Here is a 19,718-nt window from a genome sequence, read left to right on the forward strand (position 1 = left end):
CTCTGAGTAGCAGCTCACGTCATCACATGCCTTACCTCCACCAAGGTTCGTTATGGTAACAAAAGCCGTACTCGGCATTAGCCAGAATCACCCCAGTGAAATAATCGGGTTCACCGAGGGTCAACGCAAGATTCCTCCTCAAGCGGAAGTTCAGAGATAAGATTTGGACAAAAGGCATCCCGATTGAACAGATAGAAAAAGAATGCTCAAATAAACACTGAAGTCGATCTCTGCTGTCGTGAACCGTATCTCCTCATCTTCTGCAGTTTCTTATCAGCACTGCAGAATAAATGGAAGGTTTGTTTTTGTTCACTTGGAGCTTTGGTTTGATCTATTTCTTATCATGACACAAGCTATCAAATTGTGTTGGAAGATGTGAATCTACATCACTGCAGAAGGGCTTCTCAAAAATTTGAGAATCACTTTTCACCACCATCACACATGCCACGTGGCCTTGCGCGGCTTTAAGATATCTTCTCCCTTCCGCTCTCTTATCGTTCCTCCTCACATCTCCCACCGCATTCCTGACATGCCTCAGGGAGACGAAGGGGGTGGGGTGGTGGTCTAGTGGGGACCGGGGTGGGGTCTGCGGGATCATAAGACTCTCACAATGGCACCGGCTGCAGCCATTGTCCGTGTGCACTGAGGAAAAGGCCTTGGTGCTTGCAGAGCAAACGAAAGTCATATCTGCTACAACAGCATTCAAACAAGCCCATTCAACAGCGTTTAGTGATTCTCTTCCGCAGACAATTTTATCTCGAAGTGATGTCCTTTTGAAGCAGCGGAGAAGATAAATCTATTCAGGCTGGGGATTTCAACAAACTGATCTCAGGAGAATGCAAGTAAATCCTCCAAACCTTGTGACTTGGTGTCTCTCTGTCAACCTGCCAATGCAACACCGCCATCTACTGGTAGAAGCGCCACAAAACCACAACAACAGATTATTCCTTCAGTTTAAACTTGCATTATAGAAATTTGAGGGCTGCTGTATGGTGCCAGTGACCTCACCTCACCTCACAAAAAGTAGCAATGTGACAGCTAGAATTAGGCAACAGCTATTTAAAAAAAAAAAAAAAAAGAGTAACCCAATTGAAGCAAAACTGACAAAACCATGAAATTTTTAAATAACCACATAGATTTGCTTTTAGGTCTGTTAGCTTAATGCTAACACATCATAGAAAACACCTGAGACAAGCTATTAAGTATGATCATTCAATGGATATTTGAATACAAACGGTGCAGCAACATAGGTGGACTGACAATATAATAATACTCAAGCTCAATTAAAATTTAATAAAAATAAAGTCCACCGGTGGTCAATTCTAATGAACATCCTCGAGGTGAAACAGCCATGTGTCCTGATACTTTTGTGCATTTCCAAGCTCCAAATCAATCAGCTTTGCAGCTTGGCTGCACCTTGCCCGGCCGCGTGTATTTCCTGTTCCGGACCCATCGAGTCACATCCTCCCCGCTGCCTTCACTCCCTTCCAGCTGTGCAGCCTCGACTTCCATGACGGCCAGGTTAACAGCCGGGTCAACATAGCTTAGCGCTACATTAGCTCACTAATCCCTGTTCTTCACTCCAGCTAACCCAACCTTGTGTATCTCCAGTCCATCTGACATGGATAAGTGCTGGATTAAAGTGGCCCACCAGAGCTTGGGAACACTGAGGCAAAGCGAGTGTGGAAAAAAAAAAAAGCTTTTGATGCACCAGAGAAGCAGGAAAACATAAAAGGAAGGAAAAAATGCGCACTCACTGAGGTGTAGCAAGTTTTGCCGACGATGTGGTTCTGGTTGTAATTGAGGTTCTGGTTCTCCTGTTCTCTGCACTGCAGCCCCGCCAGGTGCCTCTCCAGGGCTGCCCAGTCCATGGTGGGCAGAGTCTCTTCCTCTATATTTTCCTCTTCTCTGTAAGCTCCCATCCGTCCCACAGTCCCGACACCACCTCTGCCGCCCCCGCCGGTGCTGCGGCTCCCCCTGCCTTGTCTGAAGCTTTTGTACCTGGGCTTAGAAGTCCCTGTGAGTCCCCTCTGTGGTGTACCAGGGGAGTGGAGCGGGTTACTGCCAGGCAGAATCACATTCCCATTTTGTTTAAGTTCCTCGGGGACGGCGGCGTTGGTGGACGCCGGGAGCGGCGGAACAGACTTCACATCCTGCAATTCTTGGCCCAGGCCGCGGCTGCTCTTCCTGTAGCCCTCGCTGACCTCCTCCTGTCTTTCCACACCACCTCCGCCTTCCTCCTGACCGGGAGCCGGCGGAGAAGCGCAGTCGTCCCCGTACTCGCTCTCCCACTCCTCCATCACCTTCTTCTTATACTCTTGGTAGTCCTCGTCTTCCTCATAGTCCTCAAGGGTGACAAGGTCCAGAGATGGGGACGACTTGTAGTCATCCAGCGTGGGCAGGCCAGGAGAAGGAGAGCAGGGAGTAACTTTGTTGGAGTTGGACTCTGAGCTGGAGCGACTGGACGCGTCGCTCCCCAGGTCCATGCCATCCTCCCGGTAGTCCTGCAGAGACACATAGGAGGTCAAATGATCAGATTATTGGGCTCATGTAGCTTTTCCAAGATCAAATATTTGTCAACTTTTTCCTTTGAGAATTTTAAATGTAAGCACCGTAATTTTTGGACTATAAGTCGCGTTTTTTTTCATAGTTTGGGTGGGGGGGGGCGACTTATACTCAGGAGCGACTTATATACATATATATGTTTTTTTTCACTTTTTTGGGCATTTTATGGCTGGTGCGACTTATACTCCGGTGCGACTTATAGTCCGAAAATTACGGTACAAGTATTCAGTCATTTTTCATATTGCTAATCCTCATTATGCTCACGAGAGAGCTAAAGCTTCTCCTAGATGACTGAGCTGGAGGCGGGCTATACTGCCTCTTAGCCAATCACAGGGGAGATGTTGTGCCAATACATATAAAAGGTATTAAAAGTAGGGACTCAATTTGCAGGTATGTTCCTGAACCACAGAAGTAGTTGTACAAAAGTTACAACGAGCCATCCAAAGCCAGAAAGCGCAAAAGAGTACAACAAAGTCCAATCTGCCTGGCAGCTTGAGTCCCACATCCTCATACTTTCCACTTCCTGTCCAGCAGGAACTTCCTGCCTGCTTATAATTTTCATGCTAGCCTCTTTTTTGGGCCGTTGATTTTTGTAAACATTTCCGCTGGAAAGAGCGTAGCCACAACACAAAGCTAACCACAGCGTTACGACAGCTTCCGACGAGTGACGCGGACGTGTCACCGCGTCTCGTCGATACGCCGACACGCTCTGGCGGACGCTTCGGCGTAACCTTGACTCTCCGCTCTACCCCCCCACCGCCCGTCTTTGCGCAATCACCACCTGACTGATTAGTTCACAGGTAATGAAAACGTCCTGGCTGTTTACAACCCTTCACAGATCTCTGACCTGAGCGCTCCCTCGCATCCGTCAGGGAGGTGCCAAATTTCTGTGCGGCTCGCCCGTAAATTTATGATACCTTTCCTAAGAGAGCTACATTAAGAGTTGCCCTAAAAAACAAAATGATGCATGAAGATGGAGTATGATCGCTGAGGACTGCTTCTAGTAAGAGAGGCTGTCTGATGCAGAGATGAAAATATTATTAGTCATCATTTCCAGCAAGCTTACATCAAGCCTTTTGGGCAGGAGAGGAAATTTACAGCCACCGGACACTTCATTAGGGACACTGCACTAGAACAAAATAGGATCCACAGCAGGAGATATTCTTTCAACCGTAATCATTATTGTCTTTCTCATTTGTTTTGGAATCAGGCTCAATCATATCGACGTCTCTTTCTGATATTTTGGTTGTATTTTTAGCTTCATGATCAAGATCGTATTACAAACTGATGTTTTTAATACCACTACTCAATATTAATGGTGTATATGAGTTGTGTCAGAGAAGTTCCAGGACTGGTGACACAAATGATATTTCAAAACCGTTATTTGTGATTCCAGCACACCAATGTTCTTCTCCGCCAGGAACTGTCAGATGCTCAACGCATTGTGAGAACGTACATTGTCCTGCTTCATTTATGGCACTGGATGAAGCCAACGCTAACCTGTAGTTTGAAAGGCATGGAACTTTTCGGACACCCCCCATAATCATCTCCACGTCCCACTACTACTATCAATTAGAAGGGACAAAATGTTACAAACACATCTTGGCAATTATTAAAGACACCTCCACATTTAATTTAATGTGGAAAAATCAGTGGCAATTCGAACTGATCTTAATTACTTTTGGAAAAACAAATTTATTTGGATGGTATTGGACGTTCTAAGCTTAATTAAGCTTAAGCTGTATATGGAAAGTGGAAGTGACTTCATGCAAACACTGCTGAAGCTAAATGCGCTCCCATTAAAGCGGAGCAACATTGCAGTAAACCAGCACCCCCCCCACCACCACCACATGGGTGGATCCCTGATGTATGTGCAGAACTGTTTTACAAGGGACTCTTTGCCCTCGACGTTTGGCATTTTTACTGCCAACGTCCAGGAGCTGCCACATTTTAAGGTGATTGCGCCTGTATCCTAACGACTATTTTGACTGTAAACTGAAATCAACCTTACCGAGATGGTCAGCAAACGCACCACGCATGTCACTATCCCAATGTGGTGCTGCTTTCCCCTCGGCTTTGTAAACCTGCTAAAAACTACAAACAGAAGCCCCCCTCTTTTTTTTTCAGGCTCTCAAAAAGTGAGAAGACCGCTTTGCGCTACTCCCAAAACGCCGGTTGTCTCTCCACAAAAAAGTCCTAATCGGATTTGTGCAGCCTCCAAACAGAACAGCGTCTGGCTCTCACCCAAAAAAAAAAAAAAAAAACGACTCTGAACCGAAACCAACCAAAAGCGCACGATTGGCAGCGTGAACTCGAACGTAATCAGGTAAAGTGCCTGTTTATGAGAGAATGAATGGGAGAGGGGAAGAGAGGAAGGGAGGGAGAAAAGGCGCTGCAAGACGGCATCGTGGAGCTAAAAGCTGATCCGCGGTGGGATTAACGAACACCACACACACACACACTCACAGCCTGGATTTTGTTTGGCCACCTAAACCGGCTACATGCACACTGACAGCTGCATCGACCCCCCGCGTCCCCCTCTCCAATTTAAAAGGGGGGCTCATCGTTGCGACTCGGTTCTTTGCACAAAACAAGGTGTGCGTGTGCGAGGGGGGTGTGTGGGGGGGGGAGCACCGTCGCATCCGCCCTTTCGTGACATGTGTGTGACATCACCTCCTGCACCTTTCTGAATGAAAAAGGCGCATTTCATTCGAAAGCAATTCGCAGAGTCATTCACCGGGAACGTTATGATGTCATGTTATTTGCTAAACTCCCAAGAGGAATCCGACACCCCCACAACACACACGCACGTACATGCACGCGCCGGCAATGACAGAAACGCCCATATGAGCTTCCTTCCCCGGCATGCATGCAACCCCAAGGCGAATTGGACGTTTCTACTCACTGTCATCATCTTGCAAGCTTTCACCCCCCCGCCGCGCGTCTCAAGACATCGTCAAAGTGTACGAATCACAGCTCCGAGGTTCTCCCCACTTGTCCCCCCCCCCAGCAGTAAGCGGCACGGCAGCGGCTGATGATGAATCCTAAAGGCGGCTGCTGGCGGTGCCGGCTCGGACACCCAAATGACAGACAGCCAGGCGAGGACGAGGACATCTGTGTCCGCGCATCGCCGCGTTAGTGGCGTGCGCTCGGGAGAAACGGCAATCACCGAAGGAATAAATGAGAACGTTATGGTTTTAAATCCAAAAGGGCTCGCTCCTTGCACGCGCGCCGAGCTCCGTGCGTCCTCGTGGAGTGGAAGGAAAGCGCCTACGCACGCTCACTGGGTCCTTACAACCGAAGTTATGTTGTCCAGCCTTCTTAAAAATAAATATAAAATCAAATAAATCCTCTTCCTGAAAAGCCGTGCGCACGTCTGGACTGTGTGAGAAAAGTGACGACAGAAGACAAGCACTGACCTTGCAAATGGTAGAGAGAGAGAGTGAGAGAGAGAGAGAGAGAGGGCGGGAGACGGAGAGGGAGGGCAGGGAGGGAGAGGAAACTATTTGGGTGAATTATTAAACACTTGTGCTCTTCTGAATTTAGAGCCTCTTCGTCGTGTGTTATTGCATCGACTCTTTGGAGTCAAAGTGGATTCAACAATAACAACGCACTGCTGGATTCGAAATTGGACCCACCCAGGAAGTTGGTTCAATTTATTTTGCATATAAACAACCCGATTTGACCCAGGTAAAAACGATACCCAACTGGGCAATAATTTGATATATTTTCACTGACTGCAAAATCCATTTTATTCTTTTCTTAATACCCAACTCAGCTAGCCAACTGACTTTATAGCCGTTGTTAAAGTTATCATTGCCACAATGTAAAACGATAAGAGGCCGTCGGGGGCCCTTTTCCAAAAGATCTCACCAGGCTCGCCTCTCCGCCAACCCACGCATTTACAAGAGGATGATTAAAGAATTGGATCAGCATCCCCCCCCGAGCGCCGCTGTGCCGGGAATCTCTCCGCGAGTCACTTTGCTTCTGCTCCGGGAAAGATTTCTATTTGTTGGAGCAGTCCTCCGATACGGTGCGCTAAATGTAGAATAGCGACCCAGTTCATCCATGTAAAAACCAACCGGTACTTCAAACACCACTGACTGGGGCCTCACTTGCTTATCAGCCCGTCCTCTTCACTATATTTCCCCCGATTCCCTAAACGCTACTTGGCAATAGGCAAGAAAAGTGAAGAGTGGTAAAGTCATCTGAGGCCACTTGACTTTTTTTTCCTTTTTTCGTCTTGACAGAATATGAGCAAGCGGAGTTTATATGCTCTCCGGACAATTCAGTGGCACTTATGTGTCAAGCCCTGCAACACGTACTTCACTTTTGTCCATTCTATTTTTTGCTTAGCCGTTGTGGGGGTTCCAAAAGTAGGTAACCGAGTTCCATGCAACTTGGGTGGTTGAGTGTACAGGCAAAGAAAAATTGTCCTTTTATTTCAAAATCGATTTCTACAATACTTTATAGAGCTGGTATGTTTTGATCACCTTTGTTGATTAGTTAGCTCGCAAAAAAAAAACAAAAAAAACATTAAAACTGGGGCTGGCAGATATGAACTATTTTTTTTTTTAATCTGGATAAATTTCCAAATGAATCTGTTTGGACTGATTAATTTGATGCAGGTCTAACCTATATTATTTTACAATACTGCCACCTACAGGACTGGAGTGGAACAGGCGTGATCTGGATTCAATTGCAAGCCATGCTTTTTTCCTGCTATCCAGAAAATATCTCTGAATAATGCATGAATCCTAATGACTCAAGTCAAGCCACTGCTTAAAGTAAGCATTTTTCCATGCAGTCTCCCTCTCATCATTGAATTACTTCACATCATCGCAGAATGAGGACGATTAGGACCTTTTATGGACTTGAAGTTGCACAGATGGGCCACTGGACGTTCCCCCATCAGATCAAGCCTGAGGCGTGACATCTGTCAAAGTGACATTCAATTGGATTTGACTTCTCGCCAATGGTCAAAACAAGGTATCGGCTACGACATCTATCGGAAAGCTTCTCCCAGCTCCAAAGCGGCAGTCCATCCACTGCGGCTATCTTCTGGCAGCAATCACTGAAGGCCCATTACTGACAGACAGATAAGAGCAGAGAAATGAATACCGCTTAGATAACACGGAAAAGTCGGAACATCTTCCTCTGCTTATATCCGTCTCGCGGGATCAGTCCTGACAGACAGTGAAAAATTAAAACTGTCTGGGTCTTGTCAGGAACTCACCAACTCTAACGGAGAGACACTAAAAGTGACCTTGGAGGTTTTTTGCTCTCTCTCTTCAAATACGAATGGCGGAAAATAAAGAGTGAGAAACTTCAGTTTGGTACCAGGCCAGGCATGGCAAATAGAAACAAAATAATCATTTGCACCTTTGAAGGGGACAAAAGGAGCCCCGTGCATCTGGGTGAGTTCATCGGGCCGCAGCCTGTTGATGATGAATAGAGACGTCAGACGGTCACAATAAAGGTCGGATCCTTTAACTGGCTGACTGACCTGCCTTTTTAAATAGAATGGCTGACCAAACCATTGAGAGCAGCCATCAATCTCTTTCCTGAAACACAATGATGATTTACCCCCATTCAAGTCTATGGGCGCGAGCTCGGAGGAGAAATCGCTTTGCGGGACTTTTGCATTAATGCATATATCTCTATGTATCTATGTATCTATGTATCTATCTATCTATGTATCTATCTATCTATCTATGTATCTATCTATCTATCTATGTATCTATCTATCTATCTATGTATCTATCTATCTATCTATGTATCTATCTATCTATCTATCTATGTATCTATCTATCTATGTATCTATCTATCTATCTATCTATCTATCTATCTATGTATCTATCTATCTATCTATCTATCTATCTATCTATCTATCTATCTATCTATCTATCTATCTATCTATCTATCTATCTATCTATCTATCTATCTATCTATCTATCTATCTATCTATCTATCTATCTATCTATCTATCTATCTATCTATCTATCTATCTATCTATCTATCTATCTATCTATCTATCTATCTATCTATCTATCTATCTATCTATCTATCTATCTATCTATCTATCTATCTATCTATCTATCTATCTATCTATCTATCTATCTATCTATCTATCTATCTATCTATCTATCTATCTATCTATCTATCTATGTATCTATCTATCTATCTATGTATCTATCTATCTATCTATGTATCTATCTATCTATCTATGTATCTATCTATCTATCTATGTATCTATCTATCTATCTATGTATCTATCTATCTATCTATGTATCTATCTATCTATCTATGTATCTATCTATCTATCTATCTATCTATCTATCTATCTATCTATCTATCTATCTATCTATCTATCTATCTATCTATCTATCTATCTATCTATCTATCTATCTATCTATCTATCTATCTATCTATCTATCTATCTATCTATCTATCTATCTATCTATCTATCTATCTATCTATCTATCTATCTATCTATCTATCTATCTATCTATCTATCTATCTATCTATCTATCTATCTATCTATCTATCTATCTATCTATCTATCTATCTATCTATCTATCTATCTATCTATCTATCTATCTATCTATCTATCTATCTATCTATCTATCTATCTATCTATCTATCTATCTATCTATCTATCTATCTATCTATCTATCTATCTATCTATCTATCTATCTATCTATCTATCTATCTATCTATCTATCTATATATATATATATATATATATATATATATATATATATATATAAGTATGTATGTATTCTCTGTTGACGTCCCAATGCTTTTAGTGAATTATATTTCTAATGCGTGGCAGTAATATATTGATCTCTCCTTCTATATTCTACATCCAGACAGCAATTTCACTTGGTAACCAAGTGTGAAATGAATTGCGAGAGTAACATCTCGCTCAGTGTTGGACAAATACGCTCAGCCATTAGATGCATTTGAATGTGAGGCACATATGCCTCAATGCATGAATGCTCACATTGGTGGACTGGATTAGAGAAGGAAAAATAACAGTTTAGCCTGATGCTAACATTTCTCTAGCGCTGGATTCATCAAAACTCCTCAAACTCAAGTAGCAATTCTCAAAGCCAAGATACTTTCAAATCAAGGCAAGGAACAAAGGGCAATAAATGTGATGAAGGGCCAGATATGATTACTAAGAGCGCATTAGCGTCCAGCGTGATGGGTAATAACGACGCTAAAGTCAACAACGTGCTAACAATCACAGCGGAGAGCATGACCGTGATTGACCTGTTTGTCTCCAAAGTGATGGCAAGAAAGACAATCGAGGTTACAAGTGAGGCCATAATCATTAAGCCAAGCCCGGTCAAGCTAAACAAATGGCAAGAAGCATCAGAAGACAGAATGAGGATCATCTCGCAATTTTGATGCACACGGAAAAAACAAAAGAATTCAATCATTCTTAATACGATAGGGATGCTAAATTCAAGGCCTGCTTTCCCCCTGTGGACCGCATCCAGCAGAGTTGGGAAAAGTCATCCAAGTCGTTAATGAAGTTATGACCGCCATCGTTCGCAGTGACTGAGGATCTTATCGCCTGCGAGATATGGCAGAGACCTCCCCGAGACCCATTTGGACTGCGGCACACTAATTCTAATTAGAGCAAAAGAATGAGACCAGCCAGGAGAGGCTTCCCGCCGGGCACTGTGTACAGTTATTGAGGACCTTCTTTAGGAATCATCAGGGTCATGTTGGAAATTTGCATTTTCTCCTTTCCCTAATTAACCAGCACTCTCCATTTTTTTATAATGACCATAAATTAGCCTCTCTGGCCAGAAATATAATATACTGAGTAAAACTGAAGATTTCCTTTTGAAAACGAGCAGTTAAAAAAAAAAAAAAAATCTTCCAATGATATTAATTGTAAACAAACTTTTGGATTTTCACTTTTGGTGGAGGTGAAATAAATTCACAATTGAACATGATTTGGGGATTTTTGTTGATTTTATTGCAGAATAGAAGCTCTAAGAGGTGATTTGCATTTTTCAATACAGAGTACTGTAAATGTCGAAAATATTTATGCACATGCTCCCATTGCTGATCACGACAATTCACGCTTGATTGCTTAGAGGACGGCATATAGGAAAGGTCAACCTTTACATTATTTCATGTTATTTCCGTTAATCCAATGGCAGCCGAGCCGCACCCATATTAAACAGTGGTACTTAAAATAAATAAATAAAATCTACTCTGCAGTCTTGGCCTGAGTGCCATTAATTACTCAGTGTCACTTCACTGTTCATTCAGCTGTCATATTATCTTTCCATTTTACATATATGAGTAAATTAAATTTTCTGGGATCATTTTTAAAAAAAAAATTCAATTACTTGTCTTTATTCCACAAGACTATTTGATTTCAATTTTCAGACCTAATGAGTTTATTCTCATAGGGTCAACATTAGGTTATTTCTTTAACTCACTGGAATAGGCACACTCTTGGTATTATTATAGCGTAGTTCCTCCGGATGTCGCACGACGGAAATAATCGTCAATGGGAGGGAAGGGGAACATTCAAAAACTCATTCATGTTCGAAAAATTTAGTAATACTTTTGGGAAGCATATCCGCCGCCTCGCCCCAGAGCAGACGTTCAGAGATGATCTGAAAATGAAATAATTAAGGGCAAAGTGAAGGAATTGAGATCAGATTATGCTAGTTAGCGCCCTAATAGCCACCTTTTATCAGCGGATTACTGTCCATAATATAACCGTCGTGATTAGAGCTAATCCATGAGCACGGATAATAGAGAATCAGTCAATAGATTGCCGGCGTTTGGATGAAAATGCTCGCTTGCTTTCTGTATTTACATCTGCTTTGTATCAAGCCAAGCTTCCCGGAGAGATAAACGAGCGTCCCCGTGGCGATCGCTCGGCCGTCGCGCAATCGGCGAGCGAGTCTTACGATTAGACGATAGCGACAAATTCACCCGAAGCTCCTTGAGATAAATGCACTTGTTGAAGCCGAAATATTTTCTCTTGAGGGAAAAAGCCAATCTGGTAATAGATGCAGATACTTTGGCTGAGAAGACGTTTGAGGCGGAATCAATCTGGAAGTTCAAGTTGTTTTCCATGATGTTTTGGTTGCAAATACACCTGGAGGAGAGGCTCATTACATCATAACTTCCTTGTTATTTGCCACAAGCCTCTGCCGACACGTCATCATCCTCACCGGCCCGAATCTCTTCTCGCTTCTACTACTTTTGTATTCGGCCTCTCGCTTCATCTTCTCCCACTTTCTCCTTTGGGCGCTCCGATGTGGTCACGCGTGCTTCACGCAGCGTGAGAGATAGTCGCTGAAAGGGCTCCGAGGGTAAATAGGCCTAGGTGGCGGCCCAAGGGGAGATGATTGGCGCAGGAAACCCACGGACAAGGAATCAGTGAGTAAATGGAGCCTGCAATAGGGTGTGGTGAATCATTCAGGAGCTTGACAACAGCGTATGACATCACAAGGGGCGAGGATTTGTGGGCATGCAAAGTGAAGTTAACCCAAAAATGTAGTTTTAGGGACTACATAAATAACAACAGAACATGAATAAATTGATGAATGAATATTTACAGTAAAATTTAGAAAATTGGGTCGTGCTGATTATATATATATATATATATATATATATATAATATATATATATATATATATATATATATATTATAATAAAATATTATGAATTAAATATTATAAATCATATCTTATATTTGTATAAGATTATAATCTATGAATATAAGTATACATATATATTATAAGATTTTTTACACAGAGGATTATATATATAACCTATAAATAATTATCTAAATAAATATATACACTACCGTTCAAAAGTTTGGGGTCACCCAAACAATTTTGTGACCCCAATCTTTTGAACGGTAGTGTATATATATATATATATATATAAAATATATTATATATATTTTTATATATGTATATATATATTGATAAATGAATATTTATAGTAAAATTGAGAAAATTGGGTAATGCTGATTTGATATATAAAAATATATATGTATATATATATAAATTGAAAGAAATTTCAAATAATATATTTATATATATATTTATGTATAAAAATATATATATTTTTATATACATTTTGCTGCCAAAATGAGATGATGAGGCTGCGAAGGAGTGTGCAGGGCTGCCCTCATTTTATGTAAACATACTGCAATTTTAATGGACGCTAACGTCCTTGGCAATCCCCCCATGTCATGACAGGAGGCGACGGAGAATGTGGAAGGCTCTCAGAGCATTTTGCTCCTCTGACTATCAATTCCGGTCTGCTTTTCCAACCCGTCCACTCTTTCGCTCAATGCCCAACCACCCATCTTCTTCCATCTAAGGTCTACTCACGCATGTTATCACTAAGCTGGCACCATTAGAGTTTACAGAGGAATTATTTTGCCCCAAAATGCTCCCCTGGTGCCGTCTTACTCGCCACAACTGCAGTTTTACAGCTATTGCTCCACAAGCTTCCTCCGTAATATCATCCATTCCCGGCATCCATTTATGTGTGCGGTAATTTCTTCCTTCGCCGCTTTTCTGCGAGCAGCGCGAGGTTTCAAACAGGTGTGACGGTTTTCGATTTCTCACACAATCAAGTCACCGCTTCCCCAACGGTGAGCCCGGAGCGCGGCAAACTCCATAAATCTGCAACGGCGGCCACGGCGGGCTACGCTCCAGGTTTGCCGGATGACAACATTGCACTTCTAGGCAACAGCTTTTGCTCGACAGGATTCTGTTTGAATGGCTATAAAAGATGGAGTGAGCGTCGTTAAGATAGCACGCACAAATAAACACTCCTCAGCCTAAAAAAAAAAATCACAGGACTCCCAGAATGAATGTTTATCCAAATATCCTTCCAAAATTACCCATCTGGCAGAATAAACAAAAAAAGATCATAATTGAGGTTTGCATTTCTATGAAGAAGGTGCATAATCGTAGGCTAAATGGTTTGCAATCAACATCGGTGCGCTTTATTATTTACGGCTGTCACACACACGATAAGCTGAGAGGCAAACAGAAGACAGGAAGGAACAAAATGGATGAGAAGCTGCAATTCCACCCAGTGAGTGATACCATTTTAGAAGTTGTATTTTCTGGTATAAAATTATCATTTAAGTTGGAACAACTACTAAATATAAATTATTGACATTTATGGCAACAATGTGTTTGCTCCAAAACAATTACCGTAATTTTCGGACTATAAATCGCACCGGAGTATAAGTCGCACCAGCCATAAAATGCCCAAAAAAGTGAAAAAAAAACATATATATGTATATAAGTCGCTCCTGAGTATAAGTCGCCCCCCCACCCAAACTATGAAAAAAACCGCGACTTATAGTCCGAAAATTACGGTTGCTGAGTTTTTTTCTTTCTTTCTTTCTTTCTTTCTTTAAATAAAGGGACAATAAAAGGGACTTTAGTCTCTTTGTTAAAAATGTGGGAAAGCAAATTTTCACATTAGTGAAAATTAAAACATTTTCTTTAAATTAATTTTAAACAATAAGCTAATTTCCACTAGTATTTGTTTAAATAATTTTAAAAATTGGATTTCTTTTTAATTTAAGTTTTTTGCCTTGAAATTTTGAGCTCATCCAAGTTTTTTATTTTATTTTATTTTTTTACAGTTATGTATCCTTGCCCAGGCAATGCGATTTAGAAATGTGGTGCTGTGGATGCCCCTGGTGACCCACCCCTCTTGCGCGCCACCGCTTTTAAGTGATTCCCTCCCTTTGTTCTTTCCGATTTAATTATTTTCCTCTCACTCAACTCATCAGCTCATTTGGGACAAACATAGAAAAACAAACATGAAGCACTGAGGCGGAATTCTTGCGTGTTTGTACGTCTAGGGATTACACTACAAGATCTCACCACAAAAAGAAGACACTGGAGCGCATTGTCGCACATACACAGTTATAAAAAGAAGTTTGATAGTCGTCACGGATATGTCGACACTCTTGTTCTTGTGGGATGTAAAAACCTTGAAATGACAGCGAGTGGTCGTCACACAGCGCCCTTTCAAAAACAAACAAAAAAGATGAAGGAATTTCCATACGACAATTTACTTGTGTTTGGTCCCAAATGCAAAAAATGTTGTGTTGGAATTTCACATTCCTAGCGGCCCGTTGTGAGCAAGGTGAGAAATTGGCGGAACTGAATTCTAATCAGAGCGATAAGGTCAACGGAGTAATCCCGGCCCGCTCAAATGTCACAACCCCCCCCTCTCGGACACGGCCCCCCGCACACGCTATCACAACATCCCGCTATTGATCATGCACTAATTAGGAATGGATGAGGGCCGATGTTATACGACGGGATGCCGGGATAGTCTTTAATCACAAGCATGCACACACGAATAGCCTATTTAGCATACGCCGTTTTACGGCCGTAAAACGATGAGTGATCACGACCTTAATTGACCTGACGCACAAAAACAGATGAAAGTAAGTAAGAAGCGGCGTCACAACATATTCCCGAACCGCCGAGCTGGGAGGAGATAAGCCAGCGACTTACTTACTCACGACAGACACGAGCCCGACTTACGCACGCTCGACACAAACGTGACGTTCTGGGTGGCATCAGACTGACAGCGAGAACCGGCGACCTTGGTTTGAGAAGTTTCTAGCCAGCCATCAGTAAAAAGTAGACTCAGTCACCCAAGCAGTTATTTCCGGTGTTAAACGCGCTAGCAGCGACAATCGTAGATTAATTTAGCAATTAGCATAGCATAGTAGCTTCTCATTTAATCAGATTGATAGTTATTCGCCACTGTGGAGGCTATGATTAATGACTTTGAGGGGACCCTGCAAAATGTTTTAGCCGTAGCAGTAGCTAGCCAAAGATTATTGCTAGCTAGCCGGTGAGCATTTGCCTACACACAGACATTTCAAACGATCAATGAAGAGAACCAGGGCAAAATGTAATCAAACATATCTAAAAAGCGAGAGAAAGACTCTTTACAAGGTGCTTTGTCAAGCTAATAAAATAATATGAAGAGTCAAAAGAATGCCTGAAGAGAAGCTGCCATGTAAAAAGAGATTGCGCACATGTAAACAAAATCAGTTTGAAGGATTTCTATATCCCATATATCGTAAGCAGAGGGGTGTCAAACGGCTTCATTTGCATCGAGTCGGTATTCAAGTCAGCATTATGGGATTTCATATAACAGCTTGATTGATGAGCATTCATTTCTTTGCTGACATTATTAAAGTCATCTATCTCATTAACATTTTAACCAGCTACATGTTTTGGTCAAAAGGCCCGACGGGAAGGAGAAAAATGCTGGCGTAGGCGGCGCTGTCACCTCTTTGATGCGTTTTGTCATCGCTTAAACTGTACGTCAACTTTTGTACACCCGCCTTTGATTGACGTTCCTCCTAATTTAGCTTTGTTTCGCTACCTTTTGTTCTGCTCTTTTGCCTCATTGAAGTCAATTACCCCGAAACCACTTTTATAAGCTGCGAGCTAGCGCTGTGCTGACTAAGACGCACATTATCCTCAGATCCGCCGAGGATCACAAACAATAGCTCATTTCGCCAAGCCTCAAACAACACGTCAACAAACGGTAAAATACAGTTATCGTCTGCGATGATCGACTGCAGCCTTTAAATATGCGCTGTGAAATAACGCCATCCGGAAGCCGGAGAAACAAAATGCAGGCGCGTTACAGAATGCATAAGATGCGACGTAATTACACCACCTCTGGTGAAGGTGGCTGCACTCGGAGAAATGGATTAGGTAGATTACATTTGCACTTGACTGATTCTGTTCGGGTCCCTGCCGGTGACGGGAGCGCATTTTATTCATGTCTTCTCACTGAGAAAGACTTACCGTAATTTTCGGACGATAAGTCGCACTGGAGTATAAGTCGCACCAGCCATAAATAGCCCAAAAAAGTGAAAAAAAACCCATGTATATGTATATTATTCGCTCCTGAGTATAAGTCGCCCCCCCCCACCCCAAACTATGAAAAAAAACGCGATTTATAGTCCGAAAATTACGGTAGTAGATCTCAAGCTATCTGCCGCAGCAAAATAAAAAAAAAATCGAAATAAATATAAAAAATAAATTAAAATAAAAAAATAATATAAAATAAAATAGAGTGCCTCGTTGTCTGCCCTGAGTGTCCCACGGAGAAACACGGGTGAAACTGAACACAGCGGCTTGTGTTTCCCAGTCATGTGTCCTAATCTAAAAATAGTCACCGTGCACACCGAGAGCACCAGAAGGCCTCTGCACCACACCGCATCAGCGACAACGTGTCAACATCATCCTCGAATGCGCTTCACGCCGTCACATGTCCGCACCAGGCAACAGGCTCTATTTTAGCCGCCGACGCAAATCTTGTCCCCGCTCCCGTTTCACTTCATGTACTAGAACGGATGGCTTCTCTCACTCCCCTCAGGGGACGACGGCGGGGCTGCCGGGTTGTCAGGCTGCCGCGTCCTCCGAGACTCGGGGTAGGTGCCCCCTCGGGGATGGACCGTGAGCCGAAGAAATGAGGAAGTAGACGACGGTTGTTGACTACGTTGCGAGGAGGAAAGTACAGAAAGTCCAACGCCACCATTCTCTGACCTAATTCCCTGTTCCTGCGAGCCATCTATTCTCAGACAATTCAAGCGGGTACAACACGTTCCCACACAAAGACGCACCGTTCGCTTTACTGCCATCTCTGCTGCAATCCTCTGATAAGAAAACGGACAATCAAACTTTATAGTATGAAGACAAAGAGTTTTTGTGTGCCAGGCTGCCACGGGGCAGGCTTCGGGGCCCGAAAGAATAAAGCCAAGATTGAGACGTTAGATGATGATGTCAAGTGACACACGTTTGCCTCGTGAATACACAAAACTATTATTTCCTAGAAAAACTGGATTTAATATTATTCACTTATAGGTGCCATTCAGAAATCAAAGAGGCGGAGAGAAGACATGGCATCGTTCTTCATGTATGCGCCGGTATAGAGTGTGTGTTAGTTTAGCTGTGTGTGTGTGCGTGTGTGTCCGTCGCCTTGAGCGTCGGTAGCGGCCAGCCTCTCTCTGGGGCCCATCTGTGTAACCATAGTGATTGAACAGTCCCCATCTCTGTCTGTGAATCTAGCCTTCCCCGTGGGCTGCAACGTGTGTGCGTGTGCGTGTGTGCGTGTGCGTGTGCGTGCGTGGTTTTCCCACCGGCAACAACACACAGGTTGGTGGTGATGAATTCATTATAAGAACTCATTAATTTCCCTTAAACTGCTACTGGCTACCACCCACTGTCCTGAGGATATTATTTATTTTCTATTTTTTTTTTTTGATAAAATGCATGTTGGTGTGTGCACGCGTGTGTGTGTGCGTGTGACGTGCACTTGGCAGGTGCGAGAAAGTCTTGGCAACATTGCACACATGCATACTGGGAGTGGTCATTGCAAAAATGCATTGGCATAAATGATGTTATTAAATTTAATATTCCGCTGATCTTTGCAATTATTCAGTGGAAGAAAATAGTTTTGTGGGGTTTTTTTTGTTTTTTTTTTAAAACCAAGTGACAGCAATTAGACATCTAGTCCCAAATCTCATGTTTCATATTATTTAAGTGGACTTGAGCTTTAAGTAATACATATTAGAATAAAGGGTAAAACTCTTTTGAAGTGTGCATACTTGGACTAAGCCATCATTTCCTGCATGAATAATGTAGAGAACTGAAAATGATACATTTGACCTGCTGCGAACTGAACAAGGAAATACCGTTGAGTGTATTTCCAATGACTGACATTTCACTCAAAAGTCCAAAACCCCCAACTTTGCCTTGGTTGGTCTTTCTACAAAAGTAAGGTCAAAATATTACAAACAGAAGCCAGTTGTTAATATAATTCACTTCAATTTGGCACCACGACAAACTGTCAAATCAATACAATGTAATAAAAACTAAGCATTATTATCTTTACAAAGGCAGATTCCATATTGGATTTCTTATACTGTTGCCGGTGTGTCTCGTGGCATTTTTGTGTGTGTTTGCGATATAAAATAAACACAGCCCGACTCTTGGTCAGCGTAATAGTTGAGATGGAGATAGGAGGTGTTATCAAGAGGAGAGCTTCTTCTCACAATGTCTACCCTCTCTGCTGACAAGCCTCTTTTTTTTTTTTTTTTTTATCAGCTCACTCTTATTGCAGACTGCAGTGTCACTATCTGATCAGCAAAGTATTTGCTCTGTGGCCGCTGATGCTGGTGATGATGTCAGCCTTTTTGGCAGTGGATTAGAGGGCAAAATGAAGGGTGGATAAGAGAAGGGAGGACAACAGAGTGTGGTGAGTTTAATGATCAGGTCTGCTAACGGCACACGATAGCGCCTCGCCTCTTATCTGAGGCTTTTCGGACGCTTGGCTCAGAAAGGTGACGATCAGGAGATGGAGGATGACGTTTTTGGTTTTCATTTGCCTGCGATTACTCGGGTGTTTTTGACATTTGTTGGTACCGTGCATCAATGAGTCACCGCCGGGCATACAAGAACGAACAAGGCACTTCCACACAAATACACATTAATTAGACAAAGTACCTGTCAATATTAATACGCCTGGATATGTTTCTGTGACAGGCTGCAGATTGCGTCGTGATGACGTACAACTTAAATCGGACTGAAGCGTAAGGAAAAAAAAATGGTGAGAAAGGATCATCATCCTCAGACGAGATGGCCTAACAAGTGCCAGACAAATCAATCACCGAGCCCCAATGGGATGTGAAATACACCGACAGGTTCAGTGCACACACACACACACACAAAAAAAAGCCCAACTGACCGAGTCTGTCAGACAGGGAATTTAGTGAGGAACATAAATAAACCAAAATGCTAAAGCTAGCTTAGAATTTCTAGCGCTGCGAATATGTTAAAGCTGGTTCTCTATGAGTGTTTATGGCAACTTTCATAACAGCATACCATAGTCATGTTTTAGAATTACGCCAGTGAAAGTAAATGAGTGGGTGGGGATTAGGAGAAAGATTACCGTTTTTTTCCATGTATAATGCGCCCCCATGTATAATACGCACCCTAAAAATGGCATGTTGATGCTGGAAAAAAGCCTGTACCCATGTATAATACGCACCCAAATTTTGACTCCTACTTAGGTCGATTAATGTAAAA

At 42.5% G+C, this 19,718-nt stretch overlaps 1 protein-coding gene across 2 annotated transcripts in view; it reads right to left on the reverse strand.

Annotated features, from left to right (window-relative positions):
* Positions 1–19,718, reverse strand: part of schip1 (schwannomin interacting protein 1) — a 136,221-nt gene that overhangs the window by 24,514 nt on the left and 91,989 nt on the right. The window contains exons 1-2 of one of the 2 annotated variants that reach the window (XM_061280140.1): positions 5,471–5,967; positions 1,758–2,504 (exon numbers count right to left, since the gene is read on the reverse strand). In XM_061280140.1, coding sequence (XP_061136124.1) covers positions 1,758–2,504; positions 5,471–5,479 — 756 coding nt within the window. In that variant the 5' untranslated portion in view covers positions 5,480–5,967. Of the gene's footprint in view, positions 1–1,757; positions 2,505–5,470; positions 5,968–19,718 lie in introns of those variants that run through there. The other variant, XM_061280139.1, reaches the window with a different exon arrangement.

The sequence above is a fragment of the Syngnathus typhle genome, linkage group LG6, assembly GCF_033458585.1.
Source record: "Syngnathus typhle isolate RoL2023-S1 ecotype Sweden linkage group LG6, RoL_Styp_1.0, whole genome shotgun sequence".
Taxonomy (NCBI): domain Eukaryota; kingdom Metazoa; phylum Chordata; class Actinopteri; order Syngnathiformes; family Syngnathidae; genus Syngnathus; species Syngnathus typhle.